We start from the raw sequence: 21,759 nt of genomic DNA on the forward strand, positions 1-21,759 counted from the left end.
TCAGTATCCACTGATTTTGTTCTCTTGCTCATAATAAACCAAAATGTAATTACAAATTTCAATAATTATTCATACACACAGGGACTATGATCCGAGGAAGCCCATGATTACATTCATTCCATCAAGATGTCGGTGATCAATTTTAATTAGTCCGTATTTAGTACCCATTTCATTAAAATCTCTGAGACACTAATAAAGCAATTCATGGTTTTCATTCATCTGATAAATAAATTTCCGTTACTCAAAATTAGAGTGTAACTATTGATTTATAGAGTGTTTGTCAGCAATTGCTATTCGACAAGAGAAGATCTCTCTGTTAGAATAATTCGTTTTGGTAACTTTGTTGCGCATGAATAGCCAAATGGACTTTTCTTTATATCAGCTTTGCATCAGAGCTATGAAGAGAAAGTGGACTGAGAAACTGTAGCCACTGTCAAATATTTTATAAGATGATGCAGACACTAATTTCTGTTGTATAAACTGTATAAACAATCTTATACAAGCTGATCATTGTCTAATACTTGTGCCAAAAATGTAAAAAAGGGTCAGTCTAATCATCAACTCAAATTACGGTCAGCTAACAAGCCACCAGCAGTACAGCTACTGAGGAACAAGGCTATCCCAGGTGAGGCACAACACAACTTAAGACTGGTTTTTGAAAATTTGTAAGTAGACTTTCATGGGGTACTTGGTATCTATCCCGAACTGTTTGCTAGTTCATGCTTTCCAGCACTACCATGACTTAGTCATAGTTGAACATATCTGACACTATTGGTGCTGCCCTTCTTATTTATGTTCAGGATCTTGGTTAGTTCTATTTGCTAGGTATCCCACACCTCTGCAATGTTGTAGGAGTGTTACACAATTGATTTGAAAGTAGTCTTTGTAACTGATTTGATTTTCCCAGTAGCCTACCAACAAGATGAGGTCTACCGCCTCTAACTTAAGGATGACTGAGAATATGCTATCATTCCACTCTCTACCCTGAAATCCTCAAACCTATGAATTAATGACTTCGCCGATTCCGATTGGAAATGGTTCTCACTAAATATGTTAAAAAACTGATTGAAATGTAGTTCTCTTGTAATTTCTTGAAGTAAGTATTGATGTAGTTGGATGGCTATTTCTAGGCACTTTAAATTGTGACCTCACAATTGATTTAGTGCAGTTATGTTCATCACATGACATTTCCTGTTCTTCAGCATCTGTTAGTAAGAAGTATACACAGCTGATAGCATTTTTTGTTCGAAATAACTGGTCTTATGAAATCCCAGTAGTATTTTTCATAAAAATGCCTAAATGTTCATGATATATTTATCCTTGACAGCAATAGATCATGCTTATGTTTGTATGAGTTGGATTTGGATGAATATGTGTGCACGTAAGTTCCTGGATTTCCCATTGTTTTAATGTTCAAATATGTCATACTGCAAAGAATTTGTCTATTGGGGCTAAAACTATGTTTGTTTATATAAACAAGAGAAAATCAATGTCACTGACCTACCATTTGTAGTCAGTTGAATAAAAGGCTGTGGGTGAGTATACTCTCATTATTATATAAAATGATTTAATTTTTCTAGCAGCTTCAAATTATTACTCCAAAATGCAAACTTTTGATGACTACCTCCATCATCTTGTAACAAAAATGATAGAGACAATCATCAGTTTCAACCATAATTTGACATATCGAAAAAGATCGAGAAGAGTTTACACAAGAATGTCATCCCAACAAACTCTGTTTCAATAGTCTCAATGTATTTTTGTTAGGGAGTAAGCTAAAAGACTTCAACCCTCTAAACCGATGGTTGTCAAAGTGCAGACTGATTCGAGGATTTGTGTGTAACAAATAATTTGTGTGGCTTAGGATTCTCAGACGTGTTTTATAATAATATGCATCAAGCAACCAATAACGAAATTTAAAAACAAACAATGAAACCTCCAGATAGACAAATGAAAAATGTAGGAAAAGACAGACTGCTACTTACCGAAAAGAAGATATATTAAGCTGCAGACAGTCACAATTAAAAGACACTTATATAATGCTTTCACCAAAAGATAAACGCACGTCACTCACACACAAGCAAGCGCACATGATCGCCAATTCCAATACCTCGGGCTGGAATGTAATTATCATGTGAGACACAAGCAACAATCTGAGGGGGCGGGGAAGGGATACTAGTGAACAGGTGAGATGAGAGACAAACACTGTCTGGTGGAATGTGCAGGGAATCAAATGCAAACAGGTGTAGAATCAGGAGGTTGTGGGTCAGAGAAGTGGGGACAAAAGACGCGAAAAAGAAGAGGAGCAGGAAAAGATGGATGGATACATTGGCAGAGGGTGACACACAGTGTGAGACACGAGAATAGGGAGCAATGATAGGATTTGGGGGGGGGGGGGGGGGTTGAGTGGAGGGGGTGGGCACAGTATGTTACCGTAGGTTGAGGCTGGGATAATTACAGGAGTGGAGAATGTGTTGTAAAGATAACTCCCAATGCAGTTGATAAAAGCTGGTGGTGGAGGGAAGGATCCAGATGGTTCAGTTAGTGAAGCAGCCATTGAAATCAAGTATATTATGTTCAGCTGCTGCATATTGTGCTACAGGGTGGTCTACTTTGCTCTTGGCCACAGTTTGGCAGTGGCTGTTCATCCTGGTGTACAGGTGGTTGGTAGTCATACCAATATAAAAAGCTGTGCAATGATTGCAGCAGAGATGGCAAATGACATGACTGCTTTCACAGATGGCCTGGATCTGATGGGGTAGGGTAACCCTGTGACGGAACTGGAATAGGAAGTGTTTGGTAGGTGGATTGGGAATGGCATAGGGACAGACTGCGATGATGTGGAGGTTGGGTGGGCAACAGAACACTACTTTAGAAGGGGTGCGAGGTATCTCAAGTAGGATAGCCTTCATTCCTGGGCATGGTGACATTTAATCAAAGCCCTGGCAAAGGATGTGGTTCAGTTGTTCCAGTCTGGGGCGGTACAGGGTGGTGAGAGGTGCTCTCCTTTGTGGCTAGTCCTTTTAGTTGGTGGGAGGATTTGAGGTGTGAAGGGAAATGGCACAGGAGATATTCTTGCGGAATAGGTCTGGGGGATAATGCCTGTCTGTGAAGGCCTTGCTGAGACCTTCAGCATACTGAGCAAGGAGGTTGGGCTTGTCACTGCAGATATGCCATCCCTGGTTGGCCAGGATGTAAGGTAGGGTTTTTTTAGTATTAAAGGGTTGACAGCTGTTGAAATGCAAGTTTTGTTGGTGGGTTTAATCTAGACAGAAGTCTAACAGACATTTGCACTATGTTATATACTAGTTTTTTATAAAGCTTTAAGAGCATTAAAGCTTTAAGAGCATTTCTTTTGTGATGAGTGACATATTTTAAAATGTAAAGTCAAACACCATAAAGTCCAGGATGGAATAACAACAACATACACCAGGGGTCGCACTGACACTTTCAGAGACTGGAATTACCCTCTCAACCTTCTGCAAGAACAAACCTCCTGTGCCTTGTCTCTCCAGTCACCTACCAACTCCCACATACCCACCGTCCGGTCACAAGGGAGCACCAGCACCATCCAGGATTGGAGCAACTGAATCACATTCTCCACCAGGGTTTTGACTACCTCTCGTCATGCCATGAAATGAGGAATATCCTTTCTACTCCTCCCACAGTGGTATTCTGCTGATCACTGAACCTATGCAAACACCTGTTACAGCCTGGTCACAGCCATCTCCTACACATCTAAAGGCAGCTACGAAAATGCCCTGTGATCTACAAACTAAGCTGCATCACTGTGCTACTTTTTACATGGGCATGACAACTAATAATATGTAGCTCTAAATGAATGTCCACCTACAAATTGTAGCTAAGAGACAACTGGACCATCCAGTTGCTGAACACAATGTCCTTCACTTCAGTGATTGTTTCACAGGCTGCTCCATATGAATTCTTCCTAACACCAGCATTTTCTAAATTGTGCAAGTGGGAACTCTCCCTGAAATATAACCCATGTTCCATTAACCACCCTGGTCTCAACCTGGTCTTCCTCGCTCCCACTCCAGCAATACACAGCCTTCTTTTCCACCAACACATCTGCTAATCTTTTCCTCCCACCCCCCTCCCTACTTTCTTCCTTTCCAACTCACCTCCATTCCCCCCCCCCCCCCCCCTCCCCAAACCTTTCATCTAACCTAGCAGCCCAACCATGTCCCCATCACATCTCTGCACTCTCCCACAAGCAGCTCTACATCTTCCTCTAGCCCCACCCTGCTACCCCTGCCCCCTTCCCCCTTGCATCCCCACTGTGATCCATGCCACATCAATATCCCCACCCCCCACACCAGACCACTGCCCCCATCAGGCACAGTAGCAATCCTGTTTTGTCACAAGGCCAGAGACACTGTGTGTGTGTGTGTGTGTGTGTGTGTGTGTCATTTCGGAACAAAGCTTTTTGGCTGAAAGCTTAACTGTGCAGCAGTTGTGCCTGTCTGCAACTCGACGTCTCCTCTGTATCATTAATATTTTTCAATGTATTATTTGTGTCTTGTTGTCAGATAACATTTACTAAATGATTATACAACACACACTGATTTATTATTTATTTTTCAAGATACAATGCAAAATATGGAACATAAAAGATTGCAAATATGCATCTAACAATACTTAACTTGATTATAACACTCAAGCTCCAGAGGATGTTTCTACAGTGCAGTGTGGGGAAAGAGGAAGGAAAATGTATGCTGACAACAGACAAAGCACTTCATTTACTAAAGTCATTAATGTCAACCGTCATGTGTAAGGGATTAGAACTTTCCCCTGTTGAATTTCCTACATTCTAAATTAAATAGGCAACTTGGCACAAATGGCTAAAACAGTTTTTGATACATAAGTCTGCACTGAATGCAGAATGATAATGTCTTCTTAATTCATCAGAAAATGAATCTGAGCAACATGAACAAAATCAATACATCAAAACTTGTCATTATGTAAGAAAAATTGCCTTCTTTGAAATGAATTCTGTACAACTCCGAATACCCAAAATTTTTGCTCAAATGTATTTCATAAAATCATGATAGCTTAAAAATAGAATGTAAGTATATACAAGTTATGTAAAGATATTTGAATTGAAATATTTGTTTTCATTATACAAAGAAACAGAAATTTCCACCTTTTATCACAATAGCTACTTGTTTCTATCCTTCAACGTGATGAATTTTTCCACTAGTTCCTCATATTTTTCCTAAATTTTGACCACAATAATAAAATAGTATCTGTCACACAAAGTTGTTGCTTCCCGGCTTTAGTGACCAAACCACAGCAAATTAAGTCCACTGAACATAATTTGAAGTTGTAACACAAGTCAAGTAACACAATAAATCAAAGATACAGGTCGTCTGCATTATCAAGTAACTTTTACTATAAAGATGACTGAACACCCAATTATACTACTCAAGTAAGAGATGCCTGAAACACAGCATTCTCTTCTTATACACAGCAAAACTATTCATACCACCCCACGATCAAAGTGACTCACGCGTTTTGCAGTCTAAAAATATATACAGTTTAATGGGTCAGACAGTAACTACACAGTAATTGTTGAAATTGTACACATTCAAGAGACAGACAAAGCATAACAATGTGCTTCCTATCCACAAATTTATGTAATTTGTTAAGATTTACAATATTTGACGTTCTCTCAAAGTAATATACAATGCAATCATGATTTTAAGTACAAAGCACCTTTAAATGGTCTTTACTCTAACCAGCAGCAACCCGTAATGTTTTCACACGACCAAGTGGAAAAGAAAACAGGGCAAAAAATAAATAAGGGCACATCTGGATGATTTATGACGAACTTCTATTATTGCAGTTAGCACTGTATTTACAAACACTACAAGCACTGTTGTACGGCTCTTGTAGTCTTCCTGCATTGCAATCTGTCACATTATTATGTTCACTGCACTACGTTAAAAAAAAAAGCACAACTTCAGTAACATTTACACATTTACTGCTTAACTTACTGAAATACTTTGAACTGAACACCAGTATATATATTATTTACAATAAAAGGAAAATGCACTTGGCTCTTAAGCCCTTAGTCAGAGTCTGAATAAATTACGGCATTTTCAGACCTCCGTTTGGTATGACGAAATACAAAATCTTCTGAAGATGAGGAAGAAGTATATCGCTCCTTTCTTCGCCGCTTTTTCCTGTCATGCCTCCTTGACTTATGCTTTGATTTACTGCCACGGCTAGATAGATTCCACGGATTCAATGAAGGTTCATGCTGACGAACTGAACTAGATGATGTAGATGATGTTGAGGGATATGACACACTTTTAGTATTTGAAGTACTGGTTTGTTTTGGAATAACAATGCTTCGCAGTTTTGGTTTATGTTCAGTGCCAAAAATACTTTCATCATCAGAAGAATATGGTGAGCTATATACAGAAATTCTTGAAGCAAGTGGATAACTATAATCATCTAATGACGATCTCCCAGAATTATAAGCATACCTTGAACTTTCTCTTTCCTTAGAAATGTTTTGCCTCACAGGACTCTTGCTCAATGAATCAGAGCTACACGACAATTTGCTTAAATTACTCACTCTGGCTTTGCGGCACCTGCGAGAACTTCCACTCGATGAATCAGAGCTATAAGGTAATTTCTTCAGTCGCTTCCCTTTAGATCTGTGACGCCTGATGGGACTGCTACTCAGTGTGTCTGAACTACTGTAGATAAGTTGTTTTGAACGGTTCAGACCAACTGGTGAAAAAGGGGATGAACTACTGCTTTGTGAACTTTTTGCTCTTGTTGGCTTTTTGTTAATCTTGACTCTACTCCTGCTGGAACGAACTTTCTTTTCTTTGTGCTGGTGCACACGAGAAATTTTTACTGAATCCGGAATGTAGTTAGAGCAGCCAGCAGTGGAATCAGGCATTTCTCGCTGAGATCCTGAGGTAGAGGCAACAGGACTCACTGTATCTGCAATGTAAGAACCAAATTTGTCAGCAGACATTTTACATAAATATATATCCAAGGAATACAAAGAGTGACCAACTCTTACCTGAGCTATGCAGCTTATTTGAGTTATTGTCATTTATCTTATTACTATTAGAGTTTGCAGTTGTTTCACAAGAAGTTTCTTGCTCTTCTATAACATCTTCATCTGTATCGAGTGCAACGATTTCTGGAGTTCTTTCATGCAATGGTTTAACATAGCCAACTATAACACAGTCTTCAGAATCACTTGATGAAACAACATCTGATGCCTGTGATCTTATATTTGCTGTATACAAATGATCTTGCAAACTTTCACCTGCTTGCACTCTCTGAGAAGAATGGCGTGAATTATTCCCATGTCTCCCAGAACGACTGCTAATGGAAGATAGGTGGGAAGCTTCACCAACACCTTCAACATCAATGTCATTATCATCCTCATTTGCAACAGTTTCATGTGATGAGTCAACTGAGTCATCTGATGATATCACAACCACATCACTATCATCATCACGTACTGAATGGGGTGAAGGTGGAAGCTCTATTGTATGAGCTTCATATGAACCATACTCAGCTGTCTCGTCAAAACCAATCATGTCATATGGAGAACGTGCAAATGTCCACAGTTCATGGATAAAATGGTCAACATGCCTAGGGTTGATATTGTTTCGAAGATAATTTCTTATACTGCTGCTGTTAACTGAATGGTACTGCAGCATATTTAGAATGCAGTCCAAAACTAAAGCCAACCGTGACTGATTCTCTATAAGCACTGACAACTCACGAGAAAGCCAAGGAAGCAATCTATGCAGCTGTGCTGGATTGTTTCTGGAAAAAAAGATAAAAACCATTGACAAAATTGGGAGCATTAAAAAAAATTAAATTCATAAATACTCAAACTCTCATCTGGGTCTATTTTAAAGAAATGTTAACTATGAATTATATAACCACTTTTTCAATGAAACTTACGTGTTATTGTTACTATACATCACAAAAAAAAACTTGTTGACACCGATGTTTTATGTTTATGTGACTTAATGACTATTACAAATAACACATATCAGTTCTTCATTTTGTTTTAAAAATGAATAGCAAAGCCAGAAATGCCAAAATATTTGAGATGTTCTAATTAACAGACAAATGTATTAAGTATAAAACATCTTGAAAAATGAAGGTTGGGCCAAAGGGTAATGAGTTAACAAAGCCAATTAAGTAAACAACAGAAGTTATAGCAAATATGTAGAAAACTAAAGAAAAAATATGAATAAAATAAGGTAATTATTAACGAGAAGCCATAATTTTAAACAAAAAGATAAAAGAACACGTCAGAATATGCTGAATTAAACAAAACTATTCACAAATATCTCAAAGTATATATATATAATACAGGGAAACATTCCACGTAGGAAAAATATATCTAAAAACAAAGATGATGTGACTTACCAAACTAAAGCGCTGGCAGGTCGATAGACACACAAATAAACACAAACATACACACAAAATTCAAGCTTTCGCAACCAACGGTTGCTTCGTCAGGAAAGAGGGAAGGGGAGGGAAAGACGAAAGGATGTGGGTTTTAAGGGAGAGGGTAAGGAGTCATTCCAATCCCGGAAGCGGAAAGACTTACCTTAGGGGGGAAAAAAAAGGACAGGTATACACACACACACACACACACACACACACACACACACACACACACACACACACATCCATCCGCATCTACACAGACCCTAAGGTAAGTCTTTCCGCTCCCGGGATTGGAATGACTCCTTACCCTCTCCCTTAATACCCACATCCTTTCGTCTTTCCCTCTCCTTCCCTCTTTCCTGAAGAAGCAACTGTTGGTTGCGAAAGCTTGAATTTTGTGTGTATGTTTGTGTTTGTATGAGTGTCTATCGACCTGCCAGCACTTTTGTTTGGTAAGTCACATCATCTTTGTTTTTAGATATATCAAAGTATATATATGAAGATACAACGAAAATTTGGTTACAGAATAAAATGAGAACAACAAGAGTATAAAGAAAACAATACGCTGAAACATGTGTAAAATAGACAACACATTGTTTTCTGTAAAGATAGCTAATGCCACAGCAAACAATAACAGTTAAAGAGATGTTCAAGCATTTCAAGATATCTCCAAATGTTTATATATTGCACACGTGAATCAGAATAATAATATCAGTAATGAAAATTATAATGTTCCACATGTAATGTGAGTTGAGGAATATAAAGTCACTTGAGGTAGGAAAAAAAAAGGGGAAAAATACAGGGTGTACATAAAGTCCAGAAACACTTTCAATTATTTATTGCACAAGAACCAAAAATTGCACAGATATCACACTTATGTCATTTAGAAGAGAAACCATGAAAGTTTTTTTTTTCCATGTATGCCACATCAGCATAGTTTGGTAATTAGCTGATAGTCACCACTAGTTACAAACATGGTGAGTTCAGGTGTGGAGCGAACTTTGTGTTGAAGTTCACTGTTTCATGAAATGGCCTCCCCGATCACCAGATTTCAATCCATGTGACTTTTTTCTGTGGGGACACATTAAAGATCTGGTGTACCTACCACCTCTACCACGTGATGTAGCAGAGCTCCGGGAGATAATACAGGAAGCGACTGCCTCAGTTGACGATGGCATACTGGGACGGGTATGGCAAGAATTCGATTACTGTATTGACATCTGCCAGGTCACTCATAGTTCGCATATTGAATGTTTGTAAAGAAAACCATTCAGTTTCTCTTCAAAATGCAATATGTATGAGATCTGTATAATGTTTAGTTCTTGTGCAGTGAATAATTGAAAGTGTTCCTGGACTTTATGTACACCCTGTACTTAGAGATGATGGTGTTCCAGTTGTATGACCTGGATAATATACAAACTTTCGAAATGTATGTTGATATCGGTTGAAATAGAATATAGTCCTCTGTCCATATAATGTTCAATTTACAACTGACCTCTTGTCAGAAAATAAAATGCAGTAAAGCATCGATTATCCAAATGTCTGTCCACCAAACAACCATGTAACTGAACTGTTACTCGCTTACACGGAATTGTTTAAGACAGTTTTTGTGCCCTCTGAAAGAATCATCAGTTAAAGAATGGCAAAAGGGAAGGAAACATTACTGCTCCTTGCCAACACACCAATTCATCCAAAATATGGTATCCTAAACGAAAAAGGATGAATTCATGGAAGTGATGGTTTTTCCACCTAACATCACCTACTTATTACAGCTCATGAATCGAGACATTACTGAGACTTTCAAATGGTATTACAGAAAAGGATTGTTACATAAGTTACTGCTAGAATAAGGAGGGAGAAGATACAGGAACAGAATTTGAAAAAAGCATATAATAAAATTGTGGGTATGGCAGAAAGTTCTCAAAGTCTAATTAAAAATAATGAACAGAATGATATGTCTGAATTAAGTATTTACATGTCTAAATATGGCCTTGCGAAAGCCTGCAGCTCGAGATGAAAGAAACCAGTATCAGACACCAGCCCTGCAAAAAGGGCTCACTCAGGCAGAGCAAAATTAAGAATTCTGTTAGTGTTAATTCTAGGCATATGTAATGTACATGGAAAATGCATATGTATTACAATATTTTTTGGTTTACTAGGCTGTATTACATGTATTTCTACTGCACTTGCCTTTGTAATAATAAAAGAGATCTGTGTCGTTATCAATATACATAATTTTTATTGATAAATAGAAGTACACACTTCGATTATCCAAATAAACCGGTTTTCTGAACAGCCAAGTCCCCCTATTAGTTTGTATAATAGACGCTCTACTGTATACACCATGAAAAACGTGGTGTACTGGAACGTGTATGGCACAGGCACCACAAACTGATACATTCTCTCACCAGAATATTTTACCAAGGGACTAAGGACAATTCTATAGGTAGAATTGAGACAGTGGCATTTTGTTACTCTCCTATGACCAGAATGAGAAATGACACATAAGGGTGATCGATTTCACTGGCTGCCGTTCACTGCTCTTTATGTCTAGTCACTCTTCCTTCCCATAGCACACAACTTTTATTCAATGGTAATATAATTTCTTGCCAGGGTACAGCACATGACATTATAATAGAACCGTAACAGACTTCTTTACCTGGCATGTATAACTTGCTCATTTCCCTATTAAAAGGACAGTAAAAATATTGAACCATATGAGAAAATTCTTCCCTCAGTTGTGCTTACTGTGTATTTACGTGCGAGTACTTCTCATAGGTAAAATCTGATGATGTGACGAAGGGAAAGTACAGTGCAGCTAAATGTGTCCCTTCCTTAAGACTCATTCATGGACATTGTAATAAAATACTGTAAAATGACCATTTTAAAAGCTACATACAAAGTGCCTCCCCTAAAAGGTGAGCTACACTACGTGATCAAAGTATACGAACCCCTGGCTGAAAATGACAAGTTCGTGGTGCCCACCATCGATAATACTGGAATTCAATATGGTGTTGGCCCACCTTTAACCTTCTACTCTCACAAGCATAAATTCAATCAGGCGCTGGAAGGTTTCTTGGGGAATGGCATCCCATTCTTCATGGAGTACTGCACTGAGGAGAGGTATTGATGTCGGTCGGTGAGGCCTGGCACGAAGTCGGTGTTCCAAAACATCCCAGAGGTGTTCTATAGGATTCATGTCAGAACTCTGTGCAGGCCAGTCTATTAGAGGGCTGCTTTTGTCATCTAACCACTCTGCCACAGGCCATGCATTATGAACAAGTGCTCAATCATGTTGAAAGATGCAATCACAATCCCCGAATTGTTATTCAACAGTGGGAAGCAAGAAGGTGCTGGAAACATGAATGTAGGCCTGTGCTGTGTGAATGCCACACAAAACAACAAGGTGTGCAAGCCCCACTCCATAAAAAGCATGACCACAGGATAACACCGCTACCTCCAAATTTTACTGCTGGCACTACACATGCTGGCAGATGACGTTCACCAGGCATTCGCCATATCCACAGCCTGATATCAGATCGCCACATTGTGTACCGAGATTCGTCACTTCATACAACTTTTTTCTACTGTTCAACTGTCCACTGTTCATGCTTCTTACACCAAGCGAGGCGTCATTTGGCATACACCGGCTTGATATGTGGCTTATGAGCAACCACTTGACCACGAGATCCAAATTTTCTCACCTCCCGCCTAACTGTGATACTTCTTGCAATGGATCCTGATGCAGTTTGGGATTCCTGTGTGATGGACTGGATAGATGTCTGCCTATTACACATTGTGACCCCCTTCAACTGTCGGCGGTCTCTGTCAGTCAACAGGCGACATTGGCCTTTGCGCTTTTGTACTGTATGTGTTGCTTCACATTTCCATTTCACTATTACATTGGAAACGTGCACCTAAAGATATTTAGGAGTGTGGAATGTATGACACAAGTGACACCCAATCAACTGACCACGTTCGAAGTCCGTGAGTTCTGCGGTGCGGCCGATTCTGCTGTCTCACGATATCTAATGATTACTGAGGTCGCTGATATGGAGTCCTGGCAGTAGGGGGCAGAACAATGCACCTAATATGAAACACGTATGTTTTTGGGGTGTCCAGATACTTTTGATCACATAGTGTAGATTTAATACAGGGGTTATGGAGATGTTAACCTTTTGCTCTAACCTGGATATAAAACAGTGACATCTGCCATACTCATTTCTAAACATTTATTTCCTTCCTCGAATGCAAATAGAATAACACATAAAATAGATAATAATGGTATGAAGCATGAAGTACACACTATCTCTATCTCTACACCTACACCATGCAGGGTACAGCGGCATGTGCAGTATACCATGTAGGCAGACAGAGGAAGTGTGCGGACATAGGACAAGTCCTTTCAGGATATTTTTACACCATCTTGTTTCTGCTACCATTTATTTTGCTGTCTAAATATCAAACTTATCTACCGTTTTCATTATCTTATTTCCTGATTCTGCCAGCATCACTTGTTTTATTTTTGTGGATGTTCGTCTTACAAACTGTTTTCAAGACATTATCTATAATTCCCTTTAAAAAAAAGTCCTGCTTTCCTTTACTGCTAATGTAATGTGTAGATTGAATAACATAGGGCGTAAGCCACAACTAATCCTGTCATACTAGCTTCTCAATTACTACCTCCTTTCTGTGTGCTTCATCTCTTAGAACTGTAGATTGGTTTCTACACAAGCTATAGATGATCTTTTGCTTTTTGTATTTAGCTCCTGATATAAGCTCCCTGGTTGTCTATTGGATATAAGGTCCACCTGTTACGCAAAACACTGTTTTTTTCTTATGACCCAAATAGATACCAGCACCTCTCTGTTAGCATCAGTAGGTTTTCTTTACTCAAATCTGAATTTTTAACTGATAACTACTCTATGAAAATTAGGCCTAAGGATTGTTTGTTTTTGCCATTACCTTAATTTTATATTATATGGTTATGCAGCATGATTTGCACGCTATCACATACTGGAAGCATGTCATCTGCAAGCAAACAACGTTAATGTGAACTTGGTTGGGGAGTTCGTTTTGCTTTGTCTAATCATTTTGATTTGCATGCTCATGAGCTGCTCTGGCCATTTCACACACAAATACAGGGTGAAAATTATTGAACTATATGAAAAAAAATTATAAATAAACGTAAATTAGTTACAAACTGTAGCGTGCACACACTTTATTTAACATGTAAAGATCACTACAGATATTCGGATTTATGTTATGAGACATTCAATATGCCTGCCGTCATTGTCAACAAGGTGGCACAGACGAATAGTAAAATTTTGCGTGACCTGCTGAAGTGTTGGAACATTCATGACCTCCTGAATGGTTGTTTTCAGCTCAGCAATGGTTTTGGGATTACTGCCATACACTTTGTCTTTAATATACCCCCACAAAAAGGAGTCACTTGTGTTCAGATTCAGAGAATATGGCGGCCAATCGAGGCCCATGCCAATGGTCTACAGGTACCCCAGAGCAAGAATGCAGCCCCAAACTTCTCTTCCAGGACATCAAACACTCTCCTGCTTTGTGCTCCATCTTGGATGAACTACATCTTGTGGAAATCAGGATCACGTTGGATAATGGAGGTGAAATCATCTTCCAAAACCTTCACCTACCATTTGGTAGTCACTGTGTCATCAAGGAATATCGCAGTGACTATTCTGTGACTGGATGTGGCACATCACACAGCCACCTGTTGAGGGTGAAGAGACTTTTTGATGCAAACCATTCAGAAGTTATGGCAATTTTATTTCACATAGTTCAATAATTGCCACCCTTTACTAGATGTAATCTGCAGAATTTTGTTTGTGATAAACACTTTTTGCTCTGGCAAAACTCTCTCCTCTCTCTCTTTGTGTGTGTGTGTGTGTGTGTGTGTGTGTGTGTGTGTGTGTGTGTGTGTGTGGAGGGGGAGAGGGTTGTGCATAAACCCGTGTACGTATAAACTACACATTATTTAAAACATTAAGGGAACCTTACAGAAAAGATGACATAAATAGCTCAAAAGTGCATGCATGCATACGCACGTGTGCACACACGACCCCCCCCCCCCCCCCCACACACACACACAGTGTGTGTGTGTGTGAGAGAGAGAGAGAGAGAGAGAGAGAGAGAGAGAGAGAGAGAGAGAGAGAGAGAGAGAAGTGGGGGGGTAGATGGCGCCAAACTCAGTATATGTAGTATCTGTGTGTGGTTCTGAATAACTCATGAGAACAAAAAAGACAGAGGGTCTGACAAAACAAAACATAAGTAATAGCAAATATATGCATGAAATAACTTGATACAACAAAATTATGTTTAAACATAAAGTGATGCATTAAAATGTCACCCAAATTCACTGTACCAGATGTTGCAGATGACAAGCTACTAGTACATGATAATGTACAAATGATCCTGCCCAAATGATTCTGCTTAACTGGGTAAAGTAAAATCAAGGTAGTGACAAAAATAAAGCAAAAAATCTTTAGGTCTAATTATCATATACTAGTTATCACTTAATAAACATGTTCACATTTTAGAGACTTTAATAAAGAAAGTGCACTGACGACAGCACAGAAGTGTGAAACTTATCTGGGTCATATGAAAAAACAGCCTCCCCCCATGAACCATGGACCTTGCCGTTTGTGGGGAGGCTTGCATGCCTCAATGACACAGATAGCCATACCATAGGTGCAACCACAACTGAGGGGTATCTGTTGAGAGGCCAGACAAACGTGTGGTTCCTGAAGAGGGGCACAGCCTTTTCAGTAGTTGCATGGGCAACAGTCTGGATGAATGACTGATCTGGCCTTGTAACACTAACCAAAATGGCCTTGCTGTGCTGGTACTGTAAACGGCTGAAAGCAAGGGGAAACTACAGCCGTAATTTTTCCCGAGGGCATGCAGTTTACTGTATGGTTAAATGATGATGGCGTCCTCTTGGGTAAAATATTCCGGAGGTAAAATAGTCCCCCATTCGGATCTCTGGGCGGGGACTACTCAAGAGGACGTCGTTATCAGGAGAAAGAAAACTGGTGTTCTATAGATCGGAGTGTGGAATGTCAGATCCCTTAATCGGGCAGGTAGGTTACAAAATTTAAAAAGGGAAATGGATAAGTTAAAGTTAGATATAGTGGGAACTAGTGAAGTTCGGTGGCAGGAAGAACAAGACTTTTGGTCAGGTGAATACAGGGTTATAAACACAAAATCAAATAGGGGTAATGCAGGAGTAGGTTTAATAATGAATAAAAAAAAAAATAGGAGTACGGGTAAGCTACTACAAACAGCATAGTGAACGCATTATTGTGGCCAAGATAGACACGAAGCCCATGCCTACTACAGTAGTACAAGTTTATATGCCAACTAGCTTTGCAGATGATGAAGAAATTGATGATACTAAAAGGTTTAAGATAGATTATAAAATGGTAAGACAGAGATTTAGGAACCAGGTTTTAAATTATGAGACATTTCCAGGGACAGATGTGGACTCTGACCACAATCTATTGGTTATGAACTGTAGATTAAAACTGAAGAACCTGCAAAAAGGTGGCAATTTAAGATGGGACCTGGATAAACTGACTAAACCAGAGGTTGTACAGAGTTTCAGGGAGAGCATAAGGGAATGATTGACAGGAATGGGGGAAAGAAATACAGTAGAAGAAGAATAGGTAGCTTTGAGAAAGAAATAGTGAAGGCAGCAGAGGATCAAGTACGTAAAAAGACGAGGGCTAGTAGAAATCCTTGGGTAACAGAAGAGATACTGAATTTAATTGATGAAAGGAAAAAATACAAAAATGCAGTGAGGCAGGCAAAAAGGAATACAAACGTCTCAAAAATGAGATTGACAGGAACTGCAAAATGGCTAAGCAGGGATGGCTAGAGGACAAATTTAAGGATGTAGAGGCTTATCTCACTAGGGGTAAGATAGATACTGCATACAGGAAAATTAAAGAGACCTATGGAGATAAGAGAACCACTTGTATGAACATCAAGAGCTCAGATGGAAACCCAGTTCTAAGCAAAGAAGGGAAAGCAGAAAGGTGGAAGGAGTATATAGAGGGTCTATACAAGGGCAATGTACCTGAGGACACTATTATGAAAATGGAAGAGGATGTAGATGAAAATGAAATAGAAGATATGATACTGCGTGAAGAGTTTGACAGAGCACTGAAAGACCTGAGTCGAAACAAGGCCCCCGGAGTAGACAACATTCCATTGGAACTACTGACGGCCTTGGGAGAGCCAGTCCTGACAAAACTCTACCATCTGGTGAGCAAGTTGTATGAAACAAGCAAAATACCCTCAGACTTCAAGAAGAATATAATAATTCCAATCCCAAAGAAAGCAGATGTTGACAGATGTGAAAATTACCGAGCAATCAGTTTAATAAGTCACAGCTGCAAAATACTAACACAAATTCTTTACAGACGAATGGAAAAACTGGTAGAAGCCGACATCGGGGAAGATCAGTTTGGATTCCGTAGAAATGTTGGAACACGTGAGGCAATACTGACACTAAGACTTATCTTAGAAGAAAGATTAAGGAAAGGCAAATCTACGTTTCTAGCATTTGTAGACTTAGAGAAAGCTTTTGACAATGTTGACTGGAATAGTCTCTTTCAAGTTCTGAAGGAGGCAGGGGTAAAATACAGGGATCGAAAGGCTATTTATAATTTGTACAGAAACCAGAGGGCAGTTACAAGAGTGAAAGGGTCAGAAAGGGAAGCAGTGGTTAGGAAGGGAGTGAGACAGGGTTGTAGCCTATTCCCGATGTTACTCAATCTGTACATTGAGCAAGCAGTAAAGGAAACAAAAGAAAAGTTCGGAGTAGGTCTTAAAATCCATGGAGAAGAAATAAAAACTTTGAGGTTCGCCGATGACATTGTAATTGTATCAGAAACAGCATGGGACTTGGAAGAGCAGTTGAACGGAATGGATAGTGTCTTGAAAGGAGGATATAAGATGAGCATCAACAAAAGCAAAACGAGGATAATGGAATGTAGTCAAATTAAATCGGGTGATGCTGAGGGAATTAGATTAGGAAATGAGACACTTGAAGTAGTAAAGGAGTTTTGCTATTTGGGGAGAAAAATAACTGATGACGGTCGAAGTAGAGAGGATATAAAATGTAGACTGGCAATGGCAAGGAAAGTGTTTCTGAAGAAGAGAAATTTGTTAACATCGAGTATTGATTTAAGTGAGGACTGAAGACCGCCACCACAAAAACAACAACAACAACCACAACATGAAAAACAAGTGTTTTGCCCAACAGGCAGACCTGATAGCAAACAAATTTAACTGCGACTACAGCAAATGCAAGAGCAACAAATCCAAATTATGAGTATCCCTTGTCAGTTTATACTACTAATTTCATCCGTCTGTAGTTAATCAGAGTTAGTATTTTACAACTGCCATCTATCAAACTGATGGTCAGTAACACTTACATCTGTCAGCATCTCCCTTCTTTGGCTTTGGCATTATTATATTCTTCTAGATACCTGTTGAGGAACGTCTTTGCATTTTACCCACTCCTCCTCCCCCCCCCCCTCTTGAGGCTTAACAGAGTATGATAGAAAATGTGGCAAATAAATATCCTTTTTCTTCTAGATGAACTTGAATTGAGAAGAACTTTTGGCCTATTTTTCATTCCCACAAAAAGCTAACTGAATGACACCCTGCACAAGCAAAAACTAAATATGGTTTCTGTGTAGCACATATACTGTTCACTTTACAAATCTCTCACAGAGATCAAGCCTTGATGTGCATCAAATTACAATGAGATGCGAAGACATACAATGGAGAGTACGAGCAAAATTTATACACTTAGTGAGACTGAATTCAGGGTATACTAATAAAATAGGAAAAATTAAAGTGAAAAATGGAAATAAATACAGGACATACACAGTAAGAAAGAAAAACACGAGAATACAGAAGCAAATCAGAACATAAACTTGTAGAAATTCAGAGTAGTGATTAATTGAAATGGAGGAGCAAGTGCACCAGAGACTTTCACTTTGTCTTGTGTTACTTCTATGTTTCTACTTTTGTCCCTTTCATTTACCTAAAGCTTCAGGCAATTTCAAATTTTCAAGTTTGCTATATATTTTATCTCCTTCATTTCAGTACATTTCTAATCCTTTATTCAGTCTCTGTCTCTTAGCTCTAGTCCCGCTGTTTTAAACTGTGCAACATATTACCTTTAGTAGAGCAATGTGTTACCAAAAATCAATCTAGCCAACAAATGATCGCCACGATGAAAGTTTTTGTTATTAGCTAATTGGTTTAAAATAGTGAAGTGTTTGGAATTTGTTACTGTATATGCTTGCACACTGGCCCAGATGGACATGACATGCCTCCAACTCTGCTTTCACTTGTGCCAATGCTACTGGTAGCCACCGATTGCCTACACTCGTCACTGATAAAGGTAAGAAACTGCTGCAGTGTTCGAAACACATTAGTAAGTCTGCAATGCCTGTTGTTTACACCTCACAGAAGAGCGCACAGTAGGACAGTAAAATTTTAATGGAATAGTTAACGGGAGTTGTTTTACCCTCTTTAAAAGATATTCAGTTATAGAATGGCAAAAGGAAGAAAACATTACTGCAACTTGATAATGTAGTAACTCACCCCTCCTGATATATCTCACATGAAAAAGATGAGTTCATAAAAGTAGCATTTTTTCCACATAATGTAACCTCTTCATTACAGTCCAGGAGTCAACACGTTATTGACACTTTCAAGTCGTATTAGAGAAAAGAATTATTCCAGAAGTTATTGTTAGAAAGAGAAGAGATGAGGAGAGAAGGGAGAAGAGGAAAGTTTGTTAGGTAATCATAAAAATACTACAGATTTGCAAGACGCATCCTACATGATCAAAGCAGCATGGAATAGTGTAAAGGAACATAATTTGAAAAAAAGGCTATAATAAAATTGTGGGTATGGTGGAAAGCTCCCAATGTCTAATTGCAAATAATGAACAGAATGATGTGCCTGAATTGGTCAACATGCTAAAAGAGCTCAACTGACATGAACGTGAGGAAGAAAACATGCAAGAATGGATGACTGTTGACAATGCATGTCTAGGGCACCAAATTATTCAAGATAGTGGAATTGTAAACCTCATCACTGATAAAGCTGACGCAGCCAGCATCTTATCAACTGTGGTCCACAAAACAAAGCTGAATATATAATGGTTGCTTCTCAGGAATTTAAATGTGTAGATACTGTCTTGCAATGATTTGTAGCTCAAGATGAAAGTGCCCAGTATCAAATATCTGCATTGAAAAAAATATGTGACGTAGCTGCTCATAAGCGGGTAGGCTTGTTTAGACACACCCAAATTAAGGATTTTTTAAGCGATTAATTCTATTCATATGTAATGTATGAGCAAAGTGCATATGTATATCCTATTTTTTTATTTACTATTCTGTATTACATACATTCCTACTGTCTTTGTAATTATAAAAGAGATTCAAATTATTATACATATAATATGTAGTTTTTTGGGTAAAGTAGTGTATACAATTCAATTATTTGAATAAACTGATTCTCTGAACACCCAAGACCCCTAATTAGTTCGGGTAATCAATGCTCTACTGTAATAAGAAATGAAAAATCCTACATGTTTTGTGATGAAAATAAATGCCACTTTCTGGCTATAGATGACGTCAAATTAGAATAAAATGGAAAGTTCATCTGAACATGTAACTTAAATACAAATGCTGAGGTAAGTATAGACGTCTCTCTCGCAAATGCTTCCTGCAAACTATTCATGCAAATGGAATAAATTATGTAAATTTTTGATATACCTAGACTGTCTGTCATTTTGACACACATGTTTCATGTCTCCCTAGTCCAAGATTCATTAAAAATGTCACATAAAGGTTGAATGTTTGAGATAATAAATGTTTGGATTACTAAGCATATTTATGTTAGAGTATCTTAGATTAACTAGGATTTCACTATGAAATATTTATGAATGAAAATTTTCTGGGGAATAACTCAAATCATTGTATATGTTTAAGGCTATTACACAGCCACAGAGAAGATGCATTACTTAAATAAGAATGCTTTTACCAGTTTATCTGGAAAGGTGCAGCATATTAGCACCATCACATTGTCGAGGACAAGAGTAGGTAGGGGCAATGTACCCATAGATAGCAGTTCAATGAAGAGCTGACATCCAGATGAAATCTATATAGGAACATTCAGAGCCAAAGCAAAGTAATACATCCACAATGAATGAAAATAAGTTTGGTTACATAAAATGGAATGCAGAGGAGTATAATTAAGAGACAGCAGATGAGGAAACTCAGTAATCAGGTAAGGATTCTAGATGAAATAGGAGTAAGTTATCTCAACGCACAGGAATACAGAGAAGAGTAGTTTATAATATTAAACAGGATACTGCACCCTTATTTGTTAATTGCGTAACATAGAGAGTAGGTGTACCAAAGAAAGATGGAGCTACCCCTAAAGGGTGATAACAGGGATATGTGGTGATACTATCTTTGATTGTGGTTAGGAAATGGCTTCCTGATGAAGAAGTGTCTCGGGTTGTTTCTACAGAAGTAGCACACTGTTGGTTTTGAGGCTCACTCCAAAGTTGAGAAATAGGGGGACTACTTGTCTTATAGTGGCCTAATTGATGTACTAATTTTATAAAACAATGACAGCAAAATAAGTGTGACCTTTCTGTGCTGTTCCTAATGTAGGTAATATGGAGTAAAGAGGTAGGCAAGGCAACAAAAGACTGCCCGTTGTTCCAAATACATACAGGAGAAATATGAAATGTTTATTGAGAAATGTGATTAACATAAGATATGGTTGGGAATTTCACATTACTCTGAGCCATGTATCAACTCGTGCTACACCTTGTATTTAGATTGCATTGGTTTTCCTTTTCTTCCCCTGACATGTTTGTTTGATATGTTCTGTCATTAAGTGGCTGCTTGGTTGTCTTTTCCCTCTGCTATCTATATCTGCGTTTGCTCCCGGCAAACTGCTATGGAAGAAATGAGGTCTTTGACAGGTTGTAACCTCATGTGGTGGCGAGGAAGTAGGGGCGTTGTGCGCTCAGAGAGTCTGGTGGATACGGGAGGGCAGTGTGGCTTGCCAGCGCGGACCAGGTGTGGTCGGTTGTACCGAGTCACCACGGTATGTATCCTGAGTGTAACGAGCGGGTTGAGTTGAAGGAAGAGCTCCCCGCGGGTTGGTTGTATACAGAATTGCCCCAGAAGTAGTTGCTGTTCATTTCACCTTGGTGGGACA

The 21,759-nt window shown here is 38.7% G+C and overlaps 1 protein-coding gene across 4 annotated transcripts in view; it reads right to left on the reverse strand.

The window, feature by feature from the left end:
- Positions 1-4,580: 4,580 nt before the first annotated feature.
- LOC126272155 (E3 ubiquitin-protein ligase Topors) overlaps positions 4,581-21,759 on the reverse strand; it is a 92,090-nt gene continuing 74,911 nt past the window's right edge. For all 4 annotated transcript variants that reach the window (XM_049974783.1, XM_049974785.1, XM_049974787.1 and 1 more), the window contains exons 6-7: positions 7,064-7,824; positions 4,581-6,981 (exon numbers count right to left, since the gene is read on the reverse strand). In XM_049974783.1, the coding sequence (XP_049830740.1) occupies positions 6,092-6,981; positions 7,064-7,824 (1,651 nt within the window). In that variant the 3' untranslated portion in view covers positions 4,581-6,091. The remainder of the gene's footprint in view (positions 6,982-7,063; positions 7,825-21,759) is intronic.

This window comes from Schistocerca gregaria, chromosome 5 (assembly GCF_023897955.1).
Source record: "Schistocerca gregaria isolate iqSchGreg1 chromosome 5, iqSchGreg1.2, whole genome shotgun sequence".
Lineage (NCBI taxonomy): Eukaryota > Metazoa > Arthropoda > Insecta > Orthoptera > Acrididae > Schistocerca > Schistocerca gregaria.